Source organism: Sabethes cyaneus, chromosome 2 (genome assembly GCF_943734655.1).
Source record: "Sabethes cyaneus chromosome 2, idSabCyanKW18_F2, whole genome shotgun sequence".
Lineage (NCBI taxonomy): Eukaryota > Metazoa > Arthropoda > Insecta > Diptera > Culicidae > Sabethes > Sabethes cyaneus.
In genome coordinates this window covers 243,440,430-243,466,295 of record NC_071354.1, presented here as the reverse complement: position 1 = coordinate 243,466,295, position 25,866 = coordinate 243,440,430, and the positions used below count along the sequence as shown (strand labels likewise).

General features: G+C 41.4%; 1 protein-coding gene across 3 annotated transcripts in view; it reads left to right on the top strand.

The window, feature by feature from the left end:
- The window catches only part of LOC128738712 (septin-7), a 73,487-nt gene that overhangs the window by 12,881 nt on the left and 34,740 nt on the right, over positions 1-25,866 (top strand). For 2 of the 3 annotated variants that reach the window (XM_053834037.1, XM_053834036.1), the window contains exon 2: positions 17,292-17,740. The exons of the other annotated variant lie outside the window; for it this stretch is intronic. In XM_053834037.1, the coding sequence (XP_053690012.1) occupies positions 17,405-17,740 (336 nt within the window). In that variant the 5' untranslated portion in view covers positions 17,292-17,404. The remainder of the gene's footprint in view (positions 1-17,291; positions 17,741-25,866) is intronic. 3 annotated transcript variants of the gene reach the window in all.

Below are 25,866 nucleotides of genomic sequence, written 5' to 3'. Positions count from 1 at the left end.
AAATTTGGCAAAGCGTATTAGGGGTATTAGGCTTTATAAAACTAGTCGAGCTCAACTGGGACCATGTGCTATGTTAACCATTGTCCATCACACCTTAATTGTGATAGGATATCTAACTAGCACTAAATCAAATATGGGTCATACAACAAGAAAAAAACAGACCTCAAAGTCGACTCCTGTTCAAAAGATACACTTTACGAATGCAATCCAGCTTGGGTGGAAATCCAAAACTAATCTGGTCGTTCGTGAATTCCAAGAAAAACGAGACAGGACTACTCGTAAACATGCTTCTGGGTACCCGTAGTGCGAATACAGTAGAACTTTTCGCCGCTCGCTTCAAGAATTCTTTTAACACTTTTGTTGCTTCGTAAGCTCAAATATTCGCTCGCTGCTAGATCAGATGGGAATTCCTTCATGTGTACTGAAGAAATGCGCCACAGCTGTTGTTCGCCCGCTGGCAATGTTGTTCGAAACTTCTTTCCGGCAGAATGTAGTGCCTTTTTTATGCACTTATGATAGGAAAGACGTGAAAAATTATCGTCGCTTTGTGCCTGCTCGAAGGTGTTGGAAATTATAATCCACGACGCACTTTTTATGTGCAATTCGCAATACTTATCCATCGATCAGCATGAATTTTTCTCTAGAAGATCAGTCGTCACCAATCTAACGCAGTTGGTAAACACGAACAGTTTGCCGTGATGTGCCCTGGTGGAATGAGACGCTTAGCAATCTCCGTCGGAAGGCAAGGCGTCTGTTCAACAAGGACAAAATCTCGTCTAACTGGGAAGACTACAAAAGGAAATCACGAGTTAAATTTTGCGAAAGCATTCAAACTCTGCCAGGGGCTACGCGTCTGCAGAAAGCGATGTCCAAGGACCACTGCAATGGTCTAGGGCTATTAAAAAATGAAGGATGGGAGTCTCATTGTTACCACCAGGGAAACTTTGAACACGCTAATGAACACGCACTTCCCTGGTTCGACAGTGACCACTGGACAAGACATAGGCGGGCAACAGTGGAATGGGTCATTACACAATGTGCCAAATGATTCGTTTCTACTTGCACGTCGACTGTTTTCGGAGGCTTCGATCAATTGGGAACTCAGCTATTTTGAACCAATGAAATCTCCAGGTCCGGATGGTATTCTACCCATTTTCTTACAAAGAACGGACGGTGTTATGTCTGAGCTCATCAACCGCTTTCGAGCCAGTTTCACTTTGGGGTATATCCCGGAGAATTGGCGGAAAGTAAGAGTGGTGTTCAAACCTAAGGCTTTCAGATCGATTAGTCTGACTTTAACGCTTCTTCAGCTGATGGAGAAAATCACGGATAACTATATCCGCAATGAGTTTTTAAAAAACTCCGTTACATGTAAATCAACATGCATACCAACACGGTAAATCTACGGAAACCGCACTGCACTGCTTAGTGACGTTAATTGAGAAATCGCTCAAATATCAAGAGACGGCACTTTGTGCTTTTCTTGATATTGAAGGCGCTTTCGATAACACGTCCTTCGCGTCAATTAATAAGGCTCTCTGTCAAAAGAGAATCGACCACAACAAGCTCTCACAGCTTGGTTATGAGACCATTGCTTGCGCCGACGACGTTGTACTTAACGTCAGAGGAAAGTTTGACGCAGTATTGTCAAGTCGCTTGCAAGGAGCTCTAAACACTACCATGTTATGGTGCTCACAAGAGGGACTTAATGTTAACCTCACCAAAACACTCGTTATACCATTCACTAGGCGGAGGAAACATACCATTACTCCCCCTATACTGAATGGTGTCAGACTGGGCTTCAGTAATGAAGTCAAACACCTCGGAATAATTCTCGATAAAAAACTGAACTGGGCTGCCCACCTAGATTATGCTGTTAAGAAAGCAACTTCGGCTATCTGGGCAAGTAGCTCACTGTTTGGCAAAACCTGGGGATTGAAAACTCAACTAGCCTTTTGGTCATATACTACTATTGCACGGCCTAGGATAACCTATGCTGCAGTCGTATGGTGGCCAAAGGTGAATGAGGTGACAGCCCAAGCCAAACTAAACAAAGTTCAGCGCCTGGCCTGTCTTACAGTTACCAGTGCCATGCGTACAACACCTACTGCAGCCATGGAGGCAATGCTATGCTTACTGCCTTTGCATCTTCATGTGTAGAAGGAAGCAGAGTTCGGCGCACTACGGTTGCAAAGGGGTAAAACCATACTCGAAGGAGACCAAATCGGCCATCTTCGCATACTTCGGGAATTCAATCTGACACCCTTAGTAACTTCAGTCTCTGACTGCATGGAAGCAAGGCCCAATATGGACGTTCCATATGAGGTGATTGAAACAGATCGCTCAATGTGGAATAATGGAGGGCCCGATCTTCCATCTGGAACTGTTTTTTTAAGGATGGTTCAAAAATGGGGGCCTGCACAGGCTCCGGAGTCTACGGACCCGGCATCAGGGAAACTATCTCATTAGGAAAGTGGCCCACCGTTTTTCAAGCAGAAGTATATGCAATATACATCTGTGCAACAATATGCTTCAAACGAAAGTACAGGCATGCGAAAATCGGTGTCTTCACGGACAGCCAAGCAGCACTACTGGCACTCAAGTCCGCCAAATGCGTGTCCAAATTAGTTTGGGAGTGCAGCACAGCATTGAGGGAGCTCTCCCGCCAAAACAAAGTTTTATTTCTTTGGGTGCCCGGTCACTGCGGAATCGAGGGCAATGAATTTGCTGACAACCTAGCAAGACAAGGATCAGCTCAGCAATTTATTGGTCCTGAACCGTTTCTGGGCACCTCCACATCCGCCGTGAAAGGCGAACTGATGACATGGGAAAACATCCTGCTGGCCGCAGTTGAAGCGATTAGCGGAATTCTTTAATTTAAAACAAATAATTAAAGAATATACGCGTATTTCCAGGTTCAGTAGAACTTTAATAGACCACGTTTACGTTAACTTTGACTCTGTTTTGGCAGTGGTGTGCCCTGAGTTAGAAATTACTGATCATGAGACGATAGTAATAAATATCGATCGTAGCAGGAACAGTAGTAGTAGTCTGGTGAAATTAAAGACCTGGAAAAATTACTCGAAACAAAAGGTATCAGAACTTGTTGCACGAAGCTTGGATTTTCCATTAACAGGGAGCCTTGATCAGAAAACGGCGGTGCTTAATGACACCTTAAAAGCATGTACCAATCAGTTAGTCAAACAAAAGTTCGTTGTTATTCGGAACTCGAATAGCTGGTACAATTTGGATTTGCTGCGCCTTAAACGCAAAAGAGACAAATGGTACAAACAGTTTTGTAAAACAAATAGAAGTGATCGTTGGTACAACTATACCGTTTCGCGGAATATGTATTCACAGTCTCTAAACAAGACACGGAGTGAATATATACAGAGGAAAATTGATCAACACAAAAACAACAGCAAAGAGTTATGGAGAATACTCAAATCTTTGTTAAAACCTGGCGATTGTAAACCGCGGTCCCTAACTTTTAACGGCACTGAAGAGCAATCTGAACAAACAATCGCTTCTAAGTTTAATAATTATTTCATCGATAGTGTTTCTTCAATTAATCAATCTATTGAATTAGTTGATGAACCAGATGAAATAAAACAACCGATTGCCACTAACTGTTGTTTTAGCGATTTTCATCCAATAACATTAGTAGAATTTAAAAAGATTTGTTTTTCGTTGCAAAAAACGACTGGAATTGATAATGTTAACGCTAGAGTTGTACAAGATTGCTTTCATGTCATTGGACACGACCTGGTGAGCCTTATAAATGAATCATTGCAAACTGGGCACGTGCCACATGTTTGGAAGGAATCGTTAGTGGTTCCAATTCAAAAAATTGCTGGGACGATTAAAGCCGAAGAGTTTCGCCCTATCAATATGTAGCACACTTTAGAAAAAATTTTAGAGCTTGTTGTAAAAGGCCAGCTGTTGAACTATATTAACAATAACGATTTGCTTATACCAGAGCAATCAGGATATCGGGAAGATCATTCTTGTGAAACTGCATTGAATTTGGTGTTAGCAAAATGGAAAGAGAATATCGAGCGTAAAGATACTATTGTTGCGGTGTTTTTGGATTTGAAACGTGCTTTTGAAACGATTTCTAGGCCCTTATTGTTGCAAACAGTAAAGCGCTTCGGAATAACGAGTAACGCATATAAATGGTTTGAGAGCTACTTATGTGACAGAACTCAAAAGACAATTTATAATGATTTTATCTCAGATCCCGTGAGGAACACTCTAGGTGTACCCCAAGGGAGTGTATTAGGGCCTCTATTATTCATTATGTACATTAATGACATGAGACGAGTCTTACGTTTCTGTGACATCAATCTTTTCGCTGATGATACTGTGTTGTTCATAGCAGCTAAAAATCTCGATTATGCCATAACACACTTGAATGTAGATTTGCGCTCGCTGAGTAGATGGTTGAAATTAAAACAACTGAAGTTGAATACCAGTAAAACCAAATTCTTGGTAATATCGCGCAACCGTTTCAATGATCACGTTGATGTAGAGATTGACGGTGAAATCATTGAACGGGTACACGAGATTAAATATCTTGGAGTAATTATTGATGACAAACTCAAGTTCAATACCCATATTGACAATGTCATCAAAAAAATTGCCAAGAAGTACGGGATTCTCTGTCGTTTGAAAAAAGATCTGAATACTTTTAGTAAGATTCATCTCTATAAATCAATCATCTCTCCCCACTTAGATTTTTGCACTTCCATATTATTCTTAGCGAATGAATCACAAATATCGAGGTTATAGCGTTTACAAAATAAAATCATGCGTTTGATTTTGCGATGCAATAGATTCACTTCCTCAATGTTGATGCTGGACGCTTTGCAATGGTTGTCGGTGAAGCAACGAATTGTTTTCTTGACAATGGTGTTCATATTCAAAGTAGTTAATGGATTGCTGCCTCGATATTTGTGTGATCGAATTGTAAGGGGAAGTGACATCCATAGATATAATACTAGAAATGCGGCAGAGATTAGAACACCTAATTTTATAACTAGTGCTTCTCGAAATTCTTTGTTCTTTAAGGGAATTAAGATATATAATTCGATACCTAGGCACATCAGACGTACAACGACGCTATCAGAATTTAAGAGACAAAGCATTTCACACGTAAAGGCTGTATTTTGAGTTTTTTTAGTATATTTTTTTAATGTAAATAATATTTGACGAAGTTCTTGCTACTGATTATTTAATTTGGACATTTGTTAATCAAGTATTTGTTAGAGATTAATAAAGCACATTAAAACTATTATGTTCGTCATCATGGTGATGATGGATTTTGTAATTGTTGATGTAGTTTAAAAAAAAATAGAGTAGTCTTCAAAGGTTTGAGAACCGCGCGCGTTAAACAGATATAGAGGACTGATTTTAAATTTGACTGTTCTTTCTATTAGAAATATATGACCTTACTACTAGTAATTGACAAATTCGTGAGTGTTCAGGAAGATTTGGATGCTTCTGCTTGTTATTAGATGTATATTTTCCTAGCCAGTCAAGGATTTTTTCGGGTTGGAAATTTTCTTGACTTCCCTGGGTGGGGATGCCCTTATAAGTCTCATACTAAGTTGAAGGTTGGACTTTGCTTTGCTTGCTGATTACAGCGGGAATGGCCTCGTCGGGACTGCGTCGACTTAGTAGCGGGCTAAACTGGGTATCGGCTTGACCAAAATGATATGAACATCTTGGTAACTGGCAGAAGGTTGCAAATTGATACTGGAGATTCTTGGTTTGGCAATAACTTGAAAAATCATACATTTTTAATAGTTGTAACTTGTATTTGAATACTATCGCAGGAATTTATATCTGTGTCAAAAACCAGATCGTTTTGTTTGCTTACCTGGTTCAAATGTATATTCACTAATTATCTATTAGATAAATCGACTACCTCAAACCGTTGTAGGGGAATGAGGTGGGCTTCATCATCATCATCATCTATCAGAAGTTCCTCAGGGAAGCAACTTGGGCCCCTTGCTTTTCTCTGTCTATGAGCGGTTTTACGCTGACGATGTTAAGATATACCTGTCCATAAACTGTTTGAGATTGCAGCAGCTGGTGGATCTATTTTTTAAATGAATAGAAAAGCACATTTTTTCCAATAGCACCAAAAAACTTCATTCTCGTCTTATCTTTTAAGGTTATTTTTCTCCGGAGAAATTATGTAGTTTTCCAATATAAATTTATGTTATGCTGAAACGACAGCATTTTTGCTTAACATGTGACAAGTGATTTCTAGATTTCATAGAACGCGTGAACATTCTTCAAATATGTTTATCTCAATGACTGATAAAAACCTTCGCACAATAATCTTTGTTTACTCGTATGCCTTCACGATTCCAAGCTAGTTCTGTGAAATACGATGGTCACACTTCAACAAACAAATGGCGAAATGCATATGCAAACAATATAACCGCTGAAAAGGCAAAATGTCAAGCGTAAGCGTTTTTCGCTTATGCAAGGTTTCGTAGGAGACTATACACTATCGATGGCTGATATGGCAATCGGGCCATCGATCGACCGATTCGTTCGGGTTCTTATCGGTCAACAGGCGTAGAGTGTGGTTGTGACCGCACCCGGTTCTTCGTTGAGGTATTTGGGTTGAGTGAGTTGAAATTTCTCTGTATCACTGACTGAAACATACCAACCTGTCTTTTTTCTACCTGATACGAAAGGTAATGAAGAATTCCGTGATAGTTATGTTCCCAAAATGTAATCGACAGTTTGTCAATCATTGCCGAGAGCCTAAGTAAACCGGAAGAAAGCCAAACTGTGGAAAGAAAACTGTGTGGAATGGCTTGGTTGGTTGGTTTATGGCTCGAAGCGGGCTGACCATGTTTGGCATATTCAAATAGCACCAAACAATAACATAGAGCACAGAGCAGACTCGGGGTTAATGTTCCGGGGGTGGTGGATCAGCACAGCCTATGCTATGGGACGATTTCTCTCGGCTTTTTCCTTTCTTCTATCGTAGCAAAGAAGTTTACTGGAAAGAGAACCGGAGAACCATAATCTCATTTCGGGTTTTACCCCGCCGGTTCCAATTTCTCCTTCTAACCGCCCACGCATTCTCTAGGTGACACGAGCGAGTCCAGCCGCTTGAATGTCTCGACCCAGTCAGTGGTGTGAGTAGGTTTCGAGCTTTTGATTTCGAGCTATTTTTGACCGGGGTGCGAGTGGGACGTTCTCGCTGTGCTTTGTGTTAAGCGAAGAAATTTCCTTCCAACTGCTAGCATGAATGTTAAATACACACCCAACATGGAAATGTAGAGTCTATAAGGGACTGGTAACGGGTTCGAAAGATTTCAGGCGCGCATCTTTGCTAGAACGGATAGAGAAAAAAAACAATGCATTCAGTGTTGTTATTAGTGATGCAGCCATCGTACTGTCTCTTGAACAAATAATACATTTCGAGCTGTTGGGATTTGTTTGTTTAGCTTTCCGTAGGATAAACGAATGAGAACAATATTTGTCTTACCGGGACGTTTCCGGATAGGATTATCACCAATTTCTAGTAAAGAACAATGGATGTCAGTTCATTTGTTAAATATAATTTAGGTAAATATCGATTAATCAGGTTATAATTTTTCTAATGCGTCTCTGACACCATTCCAGGGAAAGAGTTCCGTTTGTTTACTTCTGTCCACCACCAACCAATCGGTAGCATGCTTCTAATTTGTTCTCACTTGCAAGTTCCCGAACTTCCGCACTGGACCCTGCTTCTCCAGTTCTGACCACTCCGAAAAATAAACGCCATCCGATCCGCCGTAAGCAAGCGAACCACTGCAGCATCTCTATCATCGCAGTCATCATCATCGTCTTCATCTCGATGCACGAGCGTGAACAAATCGACCTATTGTTTGAATTAAGTTACATTTACATATCAACCCTTCGTTTCCTTTCCCCCTTCCACGCTTTTCCGGCCAACCGGCAGCAGGAGTATCGGATGGCAGCATTAAACAAGTACGCATCGTCGTCGCCAGTCACGCCGGGGTACTGCGTATTCCGTATGCTTCGCACAGAGCGCATAGTGCTCTGAATGCATCTTGCATTCATTATCGCTCATTCGTCTTTTCACTCCATTTTCCTAAAATTCTCGGAAACGGCTGCGGAGCGGCCGGTGGCGGCAAGCATGAATGGTGGCGCTTGATAGTCCAGAACCAGAAGTAATGCAGCAGATAAGCGCGGGGGAAACGCGAGGCTATCAACGAAAGTTTACCGTTTAACCTCGTTTGTTTGACTTGCGCTATTTGATAAACCTTTCCGTTACGTCACTTCTTAACCGGCGGATCATTAACCTTTTATTGGTCTTGTTCCCATGCCAAGCCGCGGAATTACGCGCATTTTCGATTTGTTTTGGCAGCGAATTTAGCGCTAGCACAAATTTTGATTGATGAACGGCCGAGCAGGCAGGCAGACAGGCAAGGGCCGTTTCGAGAGCAACCGTCCATACTGCTTTCATATTTTAGCTAACAGTACCTCCGCACTGGAAAGTGTTGTTCTTCTCTTTTGCTGGCCGTATTTCCATACAGCAACAGCAGCAGCAGCGGTACCGAGTGAGAAGGCAAGCGAACCTACATGTGCCAGCGAAAGCATTCCACGAGAAAATAACAATCATAATAAAGAGCCGAGGAAAGAAAAATCGCTCGAAGAAGAAAATACGACAGCCGATATCAATTTCGAGGGTAATTATAAAAATGTAAACAACTAAACGCGCGCACACATCCAGTGCAGCTTGCTTTTGCTGCTGGAAGGGAGAGTTATTCGCTAGACGGACTCTACGTTTTGGACCGTGGCAAGAAACCACGTACTCTAACAGCTCTGTGAATGACAGTATCGTATTCATGAGTCTAACGATGTGCTTGGAATTAATTAAAATATGCGATATGGTATGAGGTGATATAGTTATTTGGCACTAGAAATGCCGTCCTAAATTCATACTTTGAACATTCCAATGAAAAGCTTGTCAATCAACTCAAAATATGTGTTGATTATGCATCACTGTAAAAGGAATTCCAATGATTGGGAAGTAGAAATGGAAGGTAATGGAAAATTACTTCAATTTTTGTCCAAGAATCCACAAACGTGTGGAGATGAGTGGATAACAAAGGCTAAGAGCTACTTGAGACTGACCTAACTTTGCATGGAGTAAAATTATTTTGAATTTAGAGGCAACTTTTATAAGCAAATGAAGGGAGCCCCAATGGGGAATCCCCTGTCAGCTTTCTTATGTGAGTTATGTGAAATCTCTTATTTTAAAATAAGAGGACTTTGAAAATACTCAATAATGTCCACAGAGATATTAATTTTATATTCGAGAAGGAGCAAAACAACAGACTTCCATTCATAGAGCCTGTGGAATTTCTTATTCCACAAATTTCCATGTTATGGCATGAATAATAAAAGGAAATTTTTACTTAGAAATTCCTTTTCGACACTAATCCATATAACAGGAGTATGATAGTGATTTAACACAGCAGTTTCATACAAAATTTGAAAAATATGGGTTGTATATTGTCTACACTAGTAGAAATAACCAGCTCCAAAAACGATTAGGATCCACAAAAGAACATATTGATAAATTAAGCACAGCAGGACTCTACAAAATTTCATGTAGTCACTGTGATAAGGTCTATATCGAAAAAAAACAAAAAGGAATTTTGGAATCCGATAAAAAGAGCATATTTCAGAAGTAACAAAAGCTAGGAAAGAACTACAGGAGAAAGAATTTGACCATTTCAAATCCAAAGTAGCCGAGCACATTTTTGTAGAAGAACATCCCGTTACCTCTGAAAATATCAACCTTTTCCGCCCAGTCAATAATAATATTTGGAAGCTGGATGTTGCCGAATCTCTTCAGGTTGCTAAAGAAAGTTCATCCAATCTTCTAAATAATCTAGCGGATAGTAACATTTCACCGCCTTTCTACCTATCCCCGTCAATTGGCAAATCGTCATCAAATAAAAATAATTCCATTGATGTTCACGCAATTCATTGTCAAAAAAGGAACGCACCTAATCACGTACAATTGCGTTTTTCAAGACCACAACCAGTCTGGTTTTTTTTTCACACAAAGCATCACATGTAGTACCTAGTACATGTAGTTTTGCACCATGCAAACTCGGCAATATCGGCTGACTTTAACTCTCTCTTTCGGCACTTTAGTGAAGTCAATAATTGTGATGTAACTCAACGCAACCAAAAAAAAAAATAGGTGAGCTAGGAATGTAAACTAGCACCGGGCGCCGGTTGAACAAGCACAAATCTACACGCAATTTTTGATTAAGTCTGGGACTTGCATAAAAAAAATATGTTCCAAGCTGTGGTAATGCTCGATCCGACAGACCAGACAGCTTGTTTTGAATCGTATCATTTTTCAATGATAACAGCGTAAAGAGTGGTTGTTATTGTGCTGCTCCAAAAATGGCAAGAAGATGTTTTCCGAGGCACTCAGTCTTGTTGTAATTTTCACTATCGATAGTACCTTTTTTGTGAGGAAAATTTCACTCCACTTGCCTTAGATACAGATGAGATGGTCTGCCAAATGAGATGTTTCGATGCGAATTTCTGCATTTTCGTCTCTTTGAAACCTTTATTTGAGCATTCACTTTGAACTTATCAACATCTTCGTGAACAGCTTTCAAGCACAAATTTTGGCAACAGTTTGCAGGAGTTCGTTGCGGTTTAAAAAGTTTCAACCCTTCTAGCTTTGTGAAACGCCGACCGACCTTGGTAACATCACGTGTTAAAATATTGGGATTTCGGGTGAAATTAGCCTTAACTAGGGCAAGACAATCACGCCTTGTCTCGCACTGGAGACACTACCAACACTACACCTTTGTTTCATTACTTTCTTCTACCGTTCTCTTTGTCGATTGGAAAAAAATCCCGTATAAAAACCAGGCATCAAAACGCGGCATATTCGAAGCACTTCAAAAACCTTAATGCATTGATGGGGCACAGATCAATGGAATAGAAATAGCTCGCTACCAAAATGTGCTTATTCAAGTCACCTCTAGGGTACCCCAGGGTTCCCACTTGGGACCACTATTATTATTATCGTACCTCACATTTAACCTGAACACTAGCACCATCTATGATCGACATTCCCAAATATCAAATAGCAACAGGAGTATCCCTCGAACTAGCAAGTATTGTTTGTCCCTCGAACTAGCAAGTATTGTTTGTAACTTTAACATGTCGCAAAGTTACTGGTACACAAGCACCGAAAAGAAATGCGAGAACGAAAACATCTCTTGGTCTACGTGTCATACACTCTTCGATATCGGGGAGAAAATGTTACCAGTCTTGGAGACACTTTTTTGTATTCTCTTTTGTTGTTGCTTACATAAACCAAACATACAGCTTTCCCCTAAACAACACGGTTTTAAATAAGAAGGTTCCCAATACACCTTGTTCTCCATCACTTTTCCATACTATTCCAACCACAAAGCAAAGCAAAGCAAAGCAAATCCTAGGTGCTACATTCCGTTATCGAAACTTGACCTTCTGTTTTTATACGACAGACTTCGCAGCCAACTGTTAGAGTACAGGACAGGGCCAGTTGCTACGATCCTATTGACTTTAACAGCCTCTCCCAGGCGAGATTCGAATATGCGACGACTGCCTTATTAGGCCAACGTCATACCTCGAAGCCAACTGGGAGGCTAACGAATTCCAACTACAACTGTAAACAAAAAGCGACAAATGCATGTCATTTCTACACGACATTTTGGTCGGCTGACATACGAAAATGTCGTATTCGGGCTAGTCTCGACACGTGCAAGAGATAGGCACTGTCGATGCAGAAACAGTACAGAGCGATGGTATTGGTTAGAGTCTACCATGGAATTACATGTTGGTAAATGTAAAGAAAAGATGTAACCGTTTTGGTTCCTGTTCCCAACTAAGCCCAAATTTGAAATGACGGTTTAATTGGTACGAAGAATGGAAAACGAGTGTTATGTCTGTTTGTCTGTGGTTGCAGGCTACGGGGCCTCAGCTGGCTACGTAATCCGTAGAAGGCCGTGTTGGCAACCGCTATCCGGCTTTTCATTTCACGGCTCGCATTGTTGTCGCAGGTCACTAACGTACCAAGGTAAACAAATTCGTCGACCACTTCAAAGGTATGACCATCTACCACCCCCGCACTTCCGACAACCGAAGGCTACCACGGTCTCTACCAGCCACCATACACTTTGTTTTAGTAGAATTTATAAGTCCTATCCTCGAAGCTTCCTCCTTAAGATGCGTGTACGACTCTTCTACAGCTCTGAGGTTAACACCAATGATATCGATGTCATCCTCGTAAATCCTAAATGCTATAAGATTTCATGATGATGGTACCGCTTCTCTGCACGCCTGCCCTTCGAATAGCACCTTCCAATGCAATGTCGAATAGCAAATTCGATAGCACGTCACCTTGCTTCAAAACATCTAACGTCACCAACGAGTCCGATGTCTCGCCCGCTATTCTGACGCTTGCTTTTGAACCACCAAGGTTAGCACATATCAGCCTAGTCAGTTTTGTTGGAAAACCATGTTCAGGCATAATCCGCCACAGCTCATTCCGTTTAACTGTATCGTACGCAGCCTGAAAGTCTAAAAACAAATGGCGAGTTTGCATGTAGAATTCTGGGAATTTTTCGTTCAGAACTTCTGCCTAATTCCTATGAATATATGTGCCTCTGGTACTTTTCCAGCGAAATCAAATTGGATTTCGGCAGGAAGCAACGCTAAGCTGCATTTGCTGCTCATTCTAGAGTTAAAAATTAGCAAGTCTGCGACAGCCAAAGTGGTTCGAATAAATACAAAGCACGAATGCGTCAAACACCAAACTTGAGTGCAATATTCATACAAATTCATTGTCGGGTTCGAAGTGACCTCCGCAGAAATCCGATCCAGGTTTTTGGAATATTGTTAAATCAAAACGGAAACATTCTGCCGTCCCTTCTAATGCATTTCTCGATCGCGCCCAAGCAAATAGTACTTTAGAAACATGTAAGCTGTTGCGAAGTTCTTAGCTTCTATTTTTGTCGAAAAATCTGTTTTAGTGGACATAGGTACTTTCGAAATAACTTCCGATAGGATTCTGTTTGTTTGTATTCCAGCTCTAGTCTTTTAGCCCGTTGTGCCAATGGCAATCATTTGAGTGTAGAAAATTTCCGACGATTTGGAGGCAATCATTCATGTTCTTTGGTTTTAAAAGTGGCAACCGTCGGTCGGAACGTTCGAAACGTGGCCTCGCTAGTTTTTCTGCGGTGTTCAAACTATTTGAAATAGTAGTGAGTAATTTTATTCTGGCTAGAACAAATCTCCCCCGACCAACACGGATTTATACCAGGTCGATCCGTAAGCACGAACCTTTTGGATTTTACGTCTACTTGTTTATCTCACATGAAACAAAAGGCGCAAATTGATATGATCTCTGCGGAGGTAAAGGCTGCGTTCGACTGTAGACAATTTTGCGACCTGCTACATCTGGTAATTTTACGAATTGACTCAGTTCCTATCTATGTGAGTTATACGTGTGCAGCTTGACTTATGCTTCTCTTTCTGGTTTACCAACCTCTCGGGTGTACCTCAAGGCAGCAACATGGCACCTCTTCTGTTTTTGCTGTTTGTGCTACCAAATAAATGAGCATGTGCTTACAAGAGTCGATCAACATTTTTGTGTAAGAATAGCTTATTCGACTAAAGTACAGCTAAGGCCAGGAGAATAAGTGCTTGATAAGCTATTATACAACAAAAATGTTTCTTGGGCTAAAATTGCACGTGAGTTCAGCGATCCTCACTGGTTGAAGGCGCTTTACTTCTCTTTAGTACGCCCGCTGATTGATTTGATGGTTGGCTTTAGTTAGGTGCCCCTATCAATTGCAGTGAAATCTGCATATCCAACGGGTACAAAAGCGTTTCCTGAGGCTTGAGAGACTTACCATGGCACGATCCAGCGAATCTACCACCGTATCCCGATCGTTGCCGTTTATTGGGTCTTCAGACACTTGAGCAGCGTCGAAAGGTTCAATAAGCTAAATCAAGCTAAATCTGGTGCCTTTCATATTTTGAAATTCCCAGGAATCTATGTATATTCTTATAAGGATATTTATTAATCCACTAAGTTCTTTACGACATAGATTAATTAATTAGATTTGTTAATAAAGATAGAGCAATACTTCCTTCGAGGTTATAACTAATTCTATACGTGAGTGACTCTTTGAAAATATGCTTGGTTGAGGCGGTACAGTCCAAAGAGCAAAACCAAATCAAACAGTGCGTACCAATTCTGCCTCCGATAGGAAAAGGCGTAAAAGCAGTTCAGAGTGTCTGCTACCTGGAAAAACCTGGAAAACTGGGAATCCTCAGGAATTTTTATTTACTCTGGTAAAACCTGGAATTCTCAGGGAATTTCAACCAACCACAGCGAATTCATAAAATTTATCGCAATATTTTCCTCACAGCACTGTACCCAGACGTGGATAATGACCCTTCCCTCTATCTGATCGAATTCAGAAATTTAGCCTAGACCCAGAGGACTGAATCCCGGTCAACCCATGCACAGTAAAACCCGGCCGACTTAGTCAGAAAATAGAACGAAATATGGCATAAAAATGGCATAAAAATACAAAACATTTAATATTCTCCGAGGGTGCGCTCTATGAAATTGAAGGTTAATGAACACATGCCCGGAGGCTCGGTGGCCCGGTGGCTCGGAGAACGAAAATATTTGCAGCAAACGACCACGGCGGGTTCTAGTTAGCCGAAATAGGCGCTAAAGTATTCGGTGCTGCGAGAACACATCACGCATCTGTAAGCGATGAAAATGCGAATGATACTCTCCGCTTGATTAATTTGTTCATCAATCTTTCGATCTCCGCTTGCGCTCGAGCTTGCGAATGAACTTGCGCGGGAAAAAACGGGAAGGAACTGATGTGCGGAGTGTAATTCGGCGGTCGGCAGAATAGAACTCGCCCAGGGAAATAGAGTAGATGGGGAAATTTTCCCTTTTCGGCGGCTTTTGTTAAGACCCGCTGTATAGAGAAAATATACGACAATTGACAAGTCCATCCGGATGGTTAGCACACGGAGAAAATGCATTTTTCTTATTCGCGGCCGTTCGCCAAACTTTTAGGTAGGGTACGGGAAGGTATTTGCATATATTTTTTTCGGCCTAGGCCTAGTTCTAGTGGAAGAACAGATGGTTTTGATGTACCTTCAATAAAAAACAATAGATTACTAACATTTTTGAGAAAATATTTATAACATGCTTAAGTTATATATTATTATTTTTTATCCTAATATTTTTTGCCGCAAATGTTTCTTGAATAACATAGTTTAAAACTTATTTGAGTAATCTGGATTTTTCCTCTAATCCTGGAAAACTCAGGGAATTCTTTTTTCAAAACTGAGCGGACACCCTGAGTTAGCACCTGTCCAAAAAGAATCAAACTCAAAAGTAACACAAAAAGCTTGCGATGGGGTTGAATTTTGTCCTTCCTTCTTAGTTTAATATTGAATGCAATAGTTTCAATCCAGTATCTTCACCTTCTGCCTAACGGGGTTCCCAAAACAGCCAACTCCATAATCCAGCAGGTCCTCAGCATTGGTATTCCCTTCGGTGCGGTGGTCTTCACTCGATAAAAAACGATTAAGAAAGAGTTTTAAGTAGGAAGCCAGAACGATTGCTAGTGTTCTAGTGCCAAATTTTATTTTCGTCTCAGAGTCACTAAGCGTATTCAACTTGTAACTATTTCTCGATTTCACTATTCTTACTACTTCTTACACTATTGTACAAAATGAGCGCAGGTATAACCGGAGCAGATAATCGGAACACCGTCCTATTTAAGCAAATAACTTCCTCTTTCCGACAAAGCGGTTTCTTGATTTTGCATGACACTCGGATATTCAGTACGGCTTCAGTCTCTTTGTCAGAGCTTTTCTGAGCTAATAGCCTACGTATTATGTCGTCGTCGTCGTCGTCGTCAAAACGACAGTTAACAACCGCGCTCTGCACTTATCATCTCGTCTTTAATAAGCTCATCATCACATGCTTACACGCGTTGCCATTTTGCTTGCGATTTATGCTCTCCGCACTCTGGCGGCCCATTCACAGTCGTTTTGTGTTGTTCATCAGTCCGAAATTGAGACAACTCCAATTCAAGCCGTCGTATGCCATATGTGCTGTGCCGTCCGTTTATAATGGTTGCTCTTTGAATCCACCACACTCGGAGTGCGAGTTAATCAAAACGGCCCGCTTTATTGTGGTAATTTGACTGTTTAACGCTTGGAATCGGTTGCAATTAACGAACGACTTTGGTTTACATCTTGTAACTTTGCAGTCAGGTTTCGTATGTTCTTTTGTTTTTTTTTTATTAACAATTTAGACATCACTTACTTGCTGGCTTTAGCGCAGGCATTGTATGTCTGCAATTATAAATCACAACCCCAAGAGCTTGTTTCCGCGTGTAAACCTCCAACACGTTCATTGGAGGGTTGGAATTGCATCAGGGTAGAAAAAAAACACGTTGGGAGTAATTGAACTTCGCCAACGAGGCGCAATGCGATTCATTTCGCGATGTTCGGCCAGAAAACGTTGGTGGGAGACAGAGATAGACCGACCCACTGGTACGCGCCTCTGGGAGAGCAGCGGCAGTAATTTGTTCCAATTATTCGTGTGTGCTACCGGCTGGGGCTGTGCTGTACTGTGCCTCCAGTCGGCAAACAGCGACCAGTCGTCGTACCGCGTAGTTCGGCTTCGTATGAGTTCAGAGTTTGTGTGTTGCGACGTGTGAATGTGCGAGGTGAGAGCGTGCCATGCGAGTCCTCAAGGAGCGCGTGTGCTTCAAATCGTACTGTACTGGAGTAGTGATTAATGAAACGCTTGCCGCTCTGCGCAGTAAGTAAGCCGAAGTGAGGTCGATTGAATCTAGATCAATCATTGTCTTGTTTGGAATTCTCCCCGACGTTCATCGCGCGAATCAGTCTATTTGAGTCGGCAGAAAATTGATAAGCGAACGGAAGCTGGGGCATATTTGTTTGCGTGTTAATGCGTGCCTTGCATACTTCTAAGGACGACAGCCATGTCATGTGAAACGAGATCAGTGGGAAATTGATACGGTTGCTGCAATACATTACTGGAATCGTTGTCGGTTATGTTGTAAAATAAAACCTTCACGAAGCTTGACGCAGTGCTAGAAACAAGCACCGTGTTGGTGTGATTAATGTCAACAATTAGTGTCTAATTATCGTATTTCCAGCTACGGGCAAATAGATTTCCACGAGTGATAACAACAGTGATATAAAATTACCCCCTTAGTGTAACCCAGAGTGTAAATAGCGTAGTGTTTGCCATCAGAAGGATTATGAAAATATGAGTGCATCGACACCAACGCAGCCACCAGCCGGACCACCGGTTCCGCCGGTGAAACCCATTCTGTCGTCGCCCGGTGCCTACATGGCAAACTTTCAGTCGAGTCCACTGAACTCGACGGCCGTCGGGGCCGGTACGACCCCGGCAGCGGTCGGCAGCAGTCCGGCGGCCCCGGTCACCGCCGGCATCCACAGTAGCAACAAAACACACGAAAAGCCAACGATAGCGGCCCGGCCCATTCCACCTCCAACGCTGCCAAAATATTCGTCCTCGTTCAACAAGATCGACCGCGATCGCAACGAGTTCACCAAGATCGACAAAGCGGAGCGCGAGAAGGTTAGATATCGTGGTTGAAGTTGTTGCTTTCAGTGTTATTATTTATTTTAGTTACTTTCACTGTCTGTTTTTAATAGTGGTCAGAGCGGTAATTGACCTGATTATTACAATAATTTACTTTAGCACTGTTATTTTTATCAAGGTTTTTGTAAAAAACTCATATTTTCTTTGCCCATGAACACTTCAAAAATTTAAGTTTGTTGTTCCGTATAGATGAATCATTTCTGTATTTAGAAAAAACTATGTTTCCAACAATTCCTATAACAAACCAAAGCCGCTCCCATGTGTAATACTCTTTTTCCTTGTCTTTGTAAACTTTTTATGGCAATTACCGAAATGAATTGGGCTTAGGGTTAGGGGAATTAGGCTAAAATAATGTATATTTGGCCAAAATTACCGGAAACAAACAGTAAACATACACCAAATCGTTGCATTTCAAAAAAAAATCTTTTTCTGACGAAAAAGGTTACATTGGATCCAGCGGAAACCCGAAATATTTACTTTTGCATTAAGAAACTTCCCAACAAATATTTTTGTTTAAGAATAGCTTATTCAACTATTGCACAGCTAATATCCGTGAAATAAGCGCTTGATAAGCTATTATACAACCTTAAAGTTTCTTGGATAAGGCATTCATTTGATCAAAACAGCAGGAAACAACCATGTGCAAATACAATGCTATTATGGCGAAACTAATTTATTTTATCTCAGCAGAATCCAAAAATATCCATCGAGAAAACTAGCGTAAATTACCTTTCATTTGGCCAAAATTGCTAGAAAAGGACGTGTGCCTCAGACAAACACTAGCCACTGGAATCCTCACAAAAAATATTTTTCTTTTGACATCAATCGTTTGAATCTGGCTCAGCGACATGAGGAGATATTGAAATTTTCTATGAAATTACCATTTTATAAAATGGCTTGTGGCTGTTGTCATAATGCTTAGATTGAACAAACCAAAAGATATTTTGGATTTCATATTTGCTTATTTCCCAGTAGTCCTAAAAAATACTTGGAAAGAATTTAAACTCGGGATTTATTCTTATTTTTTTTGTCGACAATGTTCAATGGACTGCTAATATCAAGCGTGTAAGGCGCTAATATCTCTGCATATTAGCGTTGGCAAGAATTTTTCAAATAGAATTTTTCGGAATAAATTAACAAAATATGGTTTTTTATAAGTACCATTACCATTATATTAAATTTAAAAAAAAAATGTATTTTTGATCTTAATTTCAATAATTACTGACTTACAAGATAATTTTCGAATATTTAGGTTGGTCTCATAGCGCCGATTATTAAGTATCGTTTCGTATGACTATTTAGCATCGTTTGCTGTCTTGCCTCGCAGGTTGCATTTTTCCGACAGCGGTTATGCCAAATAGTCCACGTTTGTCTCGAGACGGCTTTCGCGCATAGCAACAAACGTCTATCGGTATCTAATAACCGCTCGCACACGATTTCGAACGGATCGAATGGGTTGATAGCACATAATCTTCGGTGTCGGTAAACCGATGTCTTTTAATTTTTTTTCTTATATCGATATTTCGGATTTCCACTAGGTAGCAGGAACCTGTTTCACAATGACCACGTAATCAAACACGTCCCTAAATTGTGCGCGAGCTTTAACAACAGCGGTCGAACTACCTGCCTCGGTGGATCCAGATGAATTCCTTTCCATTAACAACTCCTTCTGGTGATATTTGTGGATGATACAGAGAATTCCTCGGTTTCTAGTAGTAGCAAGTGTCGGACAAACATTCCTTTCTCTCCCAAATTGAACTGTATTGGATGTGACCGGCTTTGCTTTTGATCATCACAAAGAAGCACATCTTCAAGCATTATTCTGATAGTTCTTTGTGCAATTTCAGCTAATCTGGATCAATCGCGGGCAACTCATGGGCTATGCTATGCTATGCTATGTTTAACAGACTGCTAGTATTCCACGTTTTGCTTTTTTGAACCTTCCCCTTGTCCACGGCCACCCTAACTTCTTCTTTCAGAAATCCCTATTTATCATCCAGCCCCTGTACAACTGCTATCGGTCCAAATGCGCAATAAATGCACCCCTTCACCCTTTTAAACCTTCCTCCCGCCCTTGTAAGAGGCTGTCCTTCCCTTTTGTTAACCACCCTGTGTTGATTTTGTATGCCAAAGAACGTGTGTATCAAATTTAAGCCAATTATGCATCTGTTTGCTTTCTGAAAATTCCCATAACAGAAGCGAACTCCCCAGTGCTGATTAGCTTATGTCAAGGAACCTGTGTGCCAAGTTTGGTGGAGAACGGGCAAGGCGTTCTGGAGCCCGATCTAACTAGGGATCCCTTTGTCTCTCAATCAGTACATCTACTATTGTAACGAAAATTCTCACAATGCAAGAAACAAAACCCTTTTTCTTCATTGGAATGTATCTACGCCCTTTGTCTCTTTGTCAGTTTCCCTCCCGTTGTCTCCCAGCCATTTGTAATCAACGCAAAGCCTTTACGTTTTTGAACCTCCCTCTTGTTAATGGCCATCCTATTCTCCCTTTCATAAATCCAGCCACTTGTGCACAAGTGCTATCGTTCTAAATGCAAGAGAAATGCACTCCTTTACCCATTTGAATCTTCCTCTCCCCTTGTAACAGACCGTCTCACTCTTTTGTCAACCCCACTACGCTGATTCTTTCATGTCAAAAAACATGTGTTTGACAAACGACGTTTGTTGAACAACCGTCCAGCCCTTCCGGAGTTATGGCGGAACATACATTCATACTCACGTTACACGTCTCCCCCCTGTTGGCTTCTTTCCAATCAGCTCCCCTTTCTGTCACGTAGCTAGTTATCCCTGTAACAAAAAACGAAACCAAGGTTTTCTTTTCCATATATCCCTGCTCGATGGTACCCCACTCTTTTCTCACAGTCACTTGCACAACTGCAATCGGTCTAAATGCAGTAGAAACGACATCCCTTTAACTTATTTGTGCCTCCCCCTTGTTTGGGCGTATGACCGTTCGGCGGTTAAAACCTCGCAACCAAAATAATTAAAGCTTGTAATTTTACCTAAAGCTAATAAAGCATAAAAAGTTTTCCATTTACATCTAGAGTAATTCCGCAAGTCTCGGCTGGGAGAGGCTGTTAGAGTCAATAGGATCGTAGCTACTGGCCCTGCAATTGTCCTGTACTCTAACAGCTGGCTGCGAAGTCAGTCGTATAAAAACAGAAGGTAGTTTCGATAACGGAATGTAGCACCTAGGCTTTGCTTTGCTTTGCAATTCCGCAAGTTTATTTGAAGTGTGCTAAACTTTGCATGGAAAGGGATTGCTTTACATTTCAGAATGAATTCTATGGGTCAATCAAAGGTTTATCTGTGGGACTATATGTCGAAAATTTTCCAGTTCTTCCAATATATCATTCTTCCATCCAGACCCAGTTCCAGATCCAGACATGCTAGACGCTTCTTCACTTTCTAAAAAAGAGTTTTACGTTTGACTGCGTACAGTCGGAGACAAGTAAAATCAAAACAGGTAAAAAAGTCAACATGTTCGATGAAAGTCAATCATCCTTCACATCAGTCTGTCATAACAAATGGTGTTATTTTCGAAGAAATTGATGAAAACCCAGATTACTTGCTTATTAAATAATTTCTTTTCAATCAAAAGTTGTGCGTTTGGATAAGTGATTGTGACCTAGTAGTTTAACCCTTTATAGAACTACAAATTTTAGGAAACTGGTAAAAATGATACACAGAGCACAGCCATTTGGAAAATTTAATCTCGAAGCCAATATAATAAATGTCAAGCATTATCGGATTGCCCACACATGCGTAGATTTATGTCAACCCTGCGTTCATGAATTCCCCTACACACAATCATTCAAACTTTTTAAACATGCAGCGTGCTTCGTATGATGGGACCACAATAGATCAAAATAATGGTCGCAGTGGTCAAATCTTCCGACAAAAAAAATGATGGGAGAGAAAATGATGTCCTATCTAGCTGGAGCATGTAAAAGAAATTGTTTTTGTACTGATTTTACGTTACAAATTTATCATTTGCGAGAGAGATTTCGTTGAAAGTTATTAGCCGTCAAGTTGAAGTCGGACTAACCGTAGGGTTCGTTAGGCCGCATTGCTATAAATCGAAGAGGGTCGTACAGTCCATAGTTTCATTCCGTCCTTGTAGGTGCAGGAAATACCTAGTGCTGAAGTGTCATTTAGAAGCATACAAATTCAGTTAACCTCAGAAGGGCGGTGCAGTCAATATCTCCTAATAACAATCTAGCCAGGGACGTGTCTTGAGCGTTGGTACATCTTTCAAGAGTCTCCAAATTAAGCAAACGGCAGAGTTTCCCATATGGTGTGGCGTACCGTAGAATTTTTCACTTTACTGCTTCGATTGTAGCGATCCAAATTGATTGATATGGACACTGGATCACTGAACCGAATTCCAAAACAGACCTTACAAGTGCATAATAGAAAGATTGAAAACAGTACGGGTTATGGAACTCCTTAGCGATTTTGAAAATAAATCCAAGTTGCTTATTGGCTCCGTTGTAGTGTATACGGAAAAGTAGTGCGCTATCCAAGACACCAAGATCACGAATGTTATGGACGCATTGGACCAAACGTTCCGCGCAGCTAAAGGCTGTAGGCTTATTTTTACGGTAAAAGGAGATGGCGACAGCCTGGTGCCAGGAAAACTGATAGTTCATTTATAAAATGAGAAAAGAGCAACAGTCTAAGGTTGCTCCCCTATGGTACCTCAGAAACGTTGCTGAACGAGTCGGAAAGCTCGGGTCCGATCTTCACATTCATCCTACGGCCTACGGCCTACGCTGTGTTAGGTACGAGTGTAGCCAGTTGCAGAACGGTGCGGAAACTCCCAGCTTCTCCAGCCTAGCAAGGAGGATGCCGTGATCCACCCGATCAAACGCTGCTTTCAGGCCCGTGTACAATGCGTCCATTTGCACCCGTTCATTCTGTTGCGCAGGCAGAACGAGACGAAATCGATGAGATTCGTGGAGACTGAACGTTTTGGAAAAACACATGCTGGTCTGAGGAAATGTAGGGTTAACAGCTAAATAGCGAACAAAGCGTCGTTCGCGATTATCTCGAGCATTTTAGAACTGGAGCATAATAATGTACACTTGTGTACACTTGTACAGGGAACATTACTGATTCTTTCCATAGAGTAGGTAACTTACACTGCTGGATTAATGTATTGAACAATTCTGAAAGAGGTCTAGCGAGAGCAGAACATTGTTCCAGGATGCAAGATGATATTTCATCTTCCGACCAGATCCGGCCGCTAACGAATATTTTCTCCTCCGTTACACGAAAAACTTTGGAGCTGATGACCTCGTTTGGTCTGTTATTCCTAACAGCAGGGACAATTTGTTCGCAAGAAGCAGAAAAAACTGCTGACTGGTTGAAGTGTGTAGCAAAGAGATTCGCGAGCAACGTTTGCTTTACGATCGTCCAAAGACAGGTGGCCTGTCTTTGTTTTTCTTAGAATTGACAAACAAACTTCTTCGGATTTCTGCGAAGTTATCCTGCATTCGTAGAGTATACTGTTTATACAGAAAACGGTTTACGCTCGAAAATTGCTACAAGTACGGTTAAAGTATGGCTTGGTCGTGTGATCTTTGAAATGCGCGCAGAGCAGAGGATTTTGCACGTTTCAATCGGCGAAGATGCGCGTTTCCCCATGGAGGCTTGCGAACGGGTCGATGTATGGGGACATATACGGCGATCAAACTGTTCAAAGTGCGAATGAATTGATAAACAGCGGTGTCAACATCAGGAGGGGCTGGTACCGAATGGCCGAAACACAAATGGTCGCAATCCAAACGGCCGAATTCCAATAACAGTCACAGAAGGCCGAATCACGAAAGGCCGAATCGCGAAAGGCCGAATCACGAATGGCCGAATCTCAAAAGGCCGAATTTTCCCGGAATGCTTTTCGTAAAATTCTGTACCTTAGTTTCAAAAAAACAGAACATACTCTGCGTCTTATTTTTTTATTTCGGTAGATATAGTACAGGTGATTGATAGTTCTTTCTTCCCCTAAGCGCCGTCGGAAGCGCCGGCCACTGACTAGTAGGGACTATCCCTTAGTTAAGTCAGAATGAGCGGCAGCAAGTAAGGACAGCGTATACCCAACATTTGTGTAGGCTGGATACCGTGATTATTTTCGGCCGAATATGACGTTCGGCCATTTGTGTTTCAGCCTTTTGTGATTCGGTCATTTGTGTTTCGGCCATTCTTCGGTAATCCATCAGGAGACAGTAACAAATATTGCCAGTCGACCTGCGCAATAGCCGTGGCCAAGCCATTAAAGTCAGTTCTATGGAAATCTAAACCGTTGCCGTTGATAACATCCTCAAACACGACAGGGATCGGAAAACTGAATGTAATATCAAGAACGGGGTGATGGACATCAAGCAAGCGTAATAGTAGGTTCGCCCGCCTCGGAAATCGAGCAAAGTTGAATGGCGGGATCATTGGCAAGTATCAGATCCAACAGTCGATTATTCCTGCTTAACACTGGATTAATTTGTGTCAGACCGTGGAAACAGAAACCGTCTAAAAACGCGGTCCGAGCTGCGGAAACGTGAGAACATTGATACTTGATGCTAACAAGAACATTCCAAACTACAATGGACTAATTGTATTCACCGAACAGCAGTTCAAAAGAAGACCGACAATGCGCCCCCGAATAGCTGTTGCGAGTGAATCTTGTTGTTAATCCAGGTTCCCGTTAATACGATTACTACGAAGTTCAACTCAGTTACAGCAATAAAAAAAATCATCGATTTTGGTTCGATGTCCGCGCACGTTCTGGTAGTAAATTAGCATTGGGTGATAAGAGTTCAGCTGCGGGTCAGGCACAGAGCTGGAAACGGAGACTGTGTCATCGAAGGAATTGTTATAGGTGTTGTTGCACTTGCCTGCTGTGGAGTTTTCCGTACACCCACACCCAGGCCTGGGACGACTGTTGTTCGCTGGTAGGAATAACTCGGCTGAGGTGGGGGGTCGGGGCTACCATAATACCGAAATCATTGCATCTCGGTACAGCCTCAGACGTCGGTAGAGACGCGATGAGCTGTCCAGACTGGTATGCTCGATGGGTGAGTCTAGACTGATGGGGAGATCGATGTGTGAGGTGACGCTTGGGTCAAAGTGTGTATCAGCGGTAGTAAGGAAATAATCGCACTGATACTTACCAGGGTTTGCGCTTTGGAGGCTTCATTCATCATTCGGGACGACTGATGTGCACTGGTAGGAAAAGATCGACTATGGCAGGGGGAACAGGAGTGGATTTGGATTTATCCTTGGATTCATCCTTTTTGGTCAAGGAAATGATCTTGAATGGTCCATCGCACTGCAAGCATTCTTTAACCAAATCAGTTACAAGTTTGAACCATTGATCTCATATAGACAATATAGGAAGTGTTTTAAAGACATTTGGGTAAAAAAAGTTGATAAATCCTAGCATTTGCTTTCCGTATTACCGTGAACGTACTATATTCTGCGCAGTTAAGACATTTTTATGATTCTTCCGCTATTCTAAGTATTCTAGATTTAAATTAACAACGTGGATAGCGGCAACGTGTAGTGCTACGGTCTATAATATCTGGTAAAAAATATGGAAATTATAAGTCGACCAACAATTGAGTATATTTTTCGTTTTGTAAACTAAGCCACGGACGGTGCCTAATTCTGCGCACTTTCTTACCCATGTTCCTTATTCTGCGCATATTTGCTCCTAATTCTGCGCATCCAAAAAACGAAAATAAATACTCCTGCCGTGCTGTTTATATCTTTATACGCTGAAGGCACACCAAAAAATCCGGCATTAGCCATTACCATAATTAAATCCATGATCCGGCCTTCTTGTGCTGTCCAGGTAGCAAAGGAATGTTGTTATCATTTTGATTGTCTCATTTAAAATATTTTATTCTCGATAACGTGAAGGGCGAATTGATTCGGGTTTTCTGCATACTAAACATTACACTGTAGACTAATACTAAAAATTGTGTTTTCATATAGAAACCTTTTTCCCACTCTCTGACAGCCCCATGAGGTTGGACATTAAAAAAATAGAAGACATGGTTTCATGAATTGGCGCTCATAGGTTCGAACCCC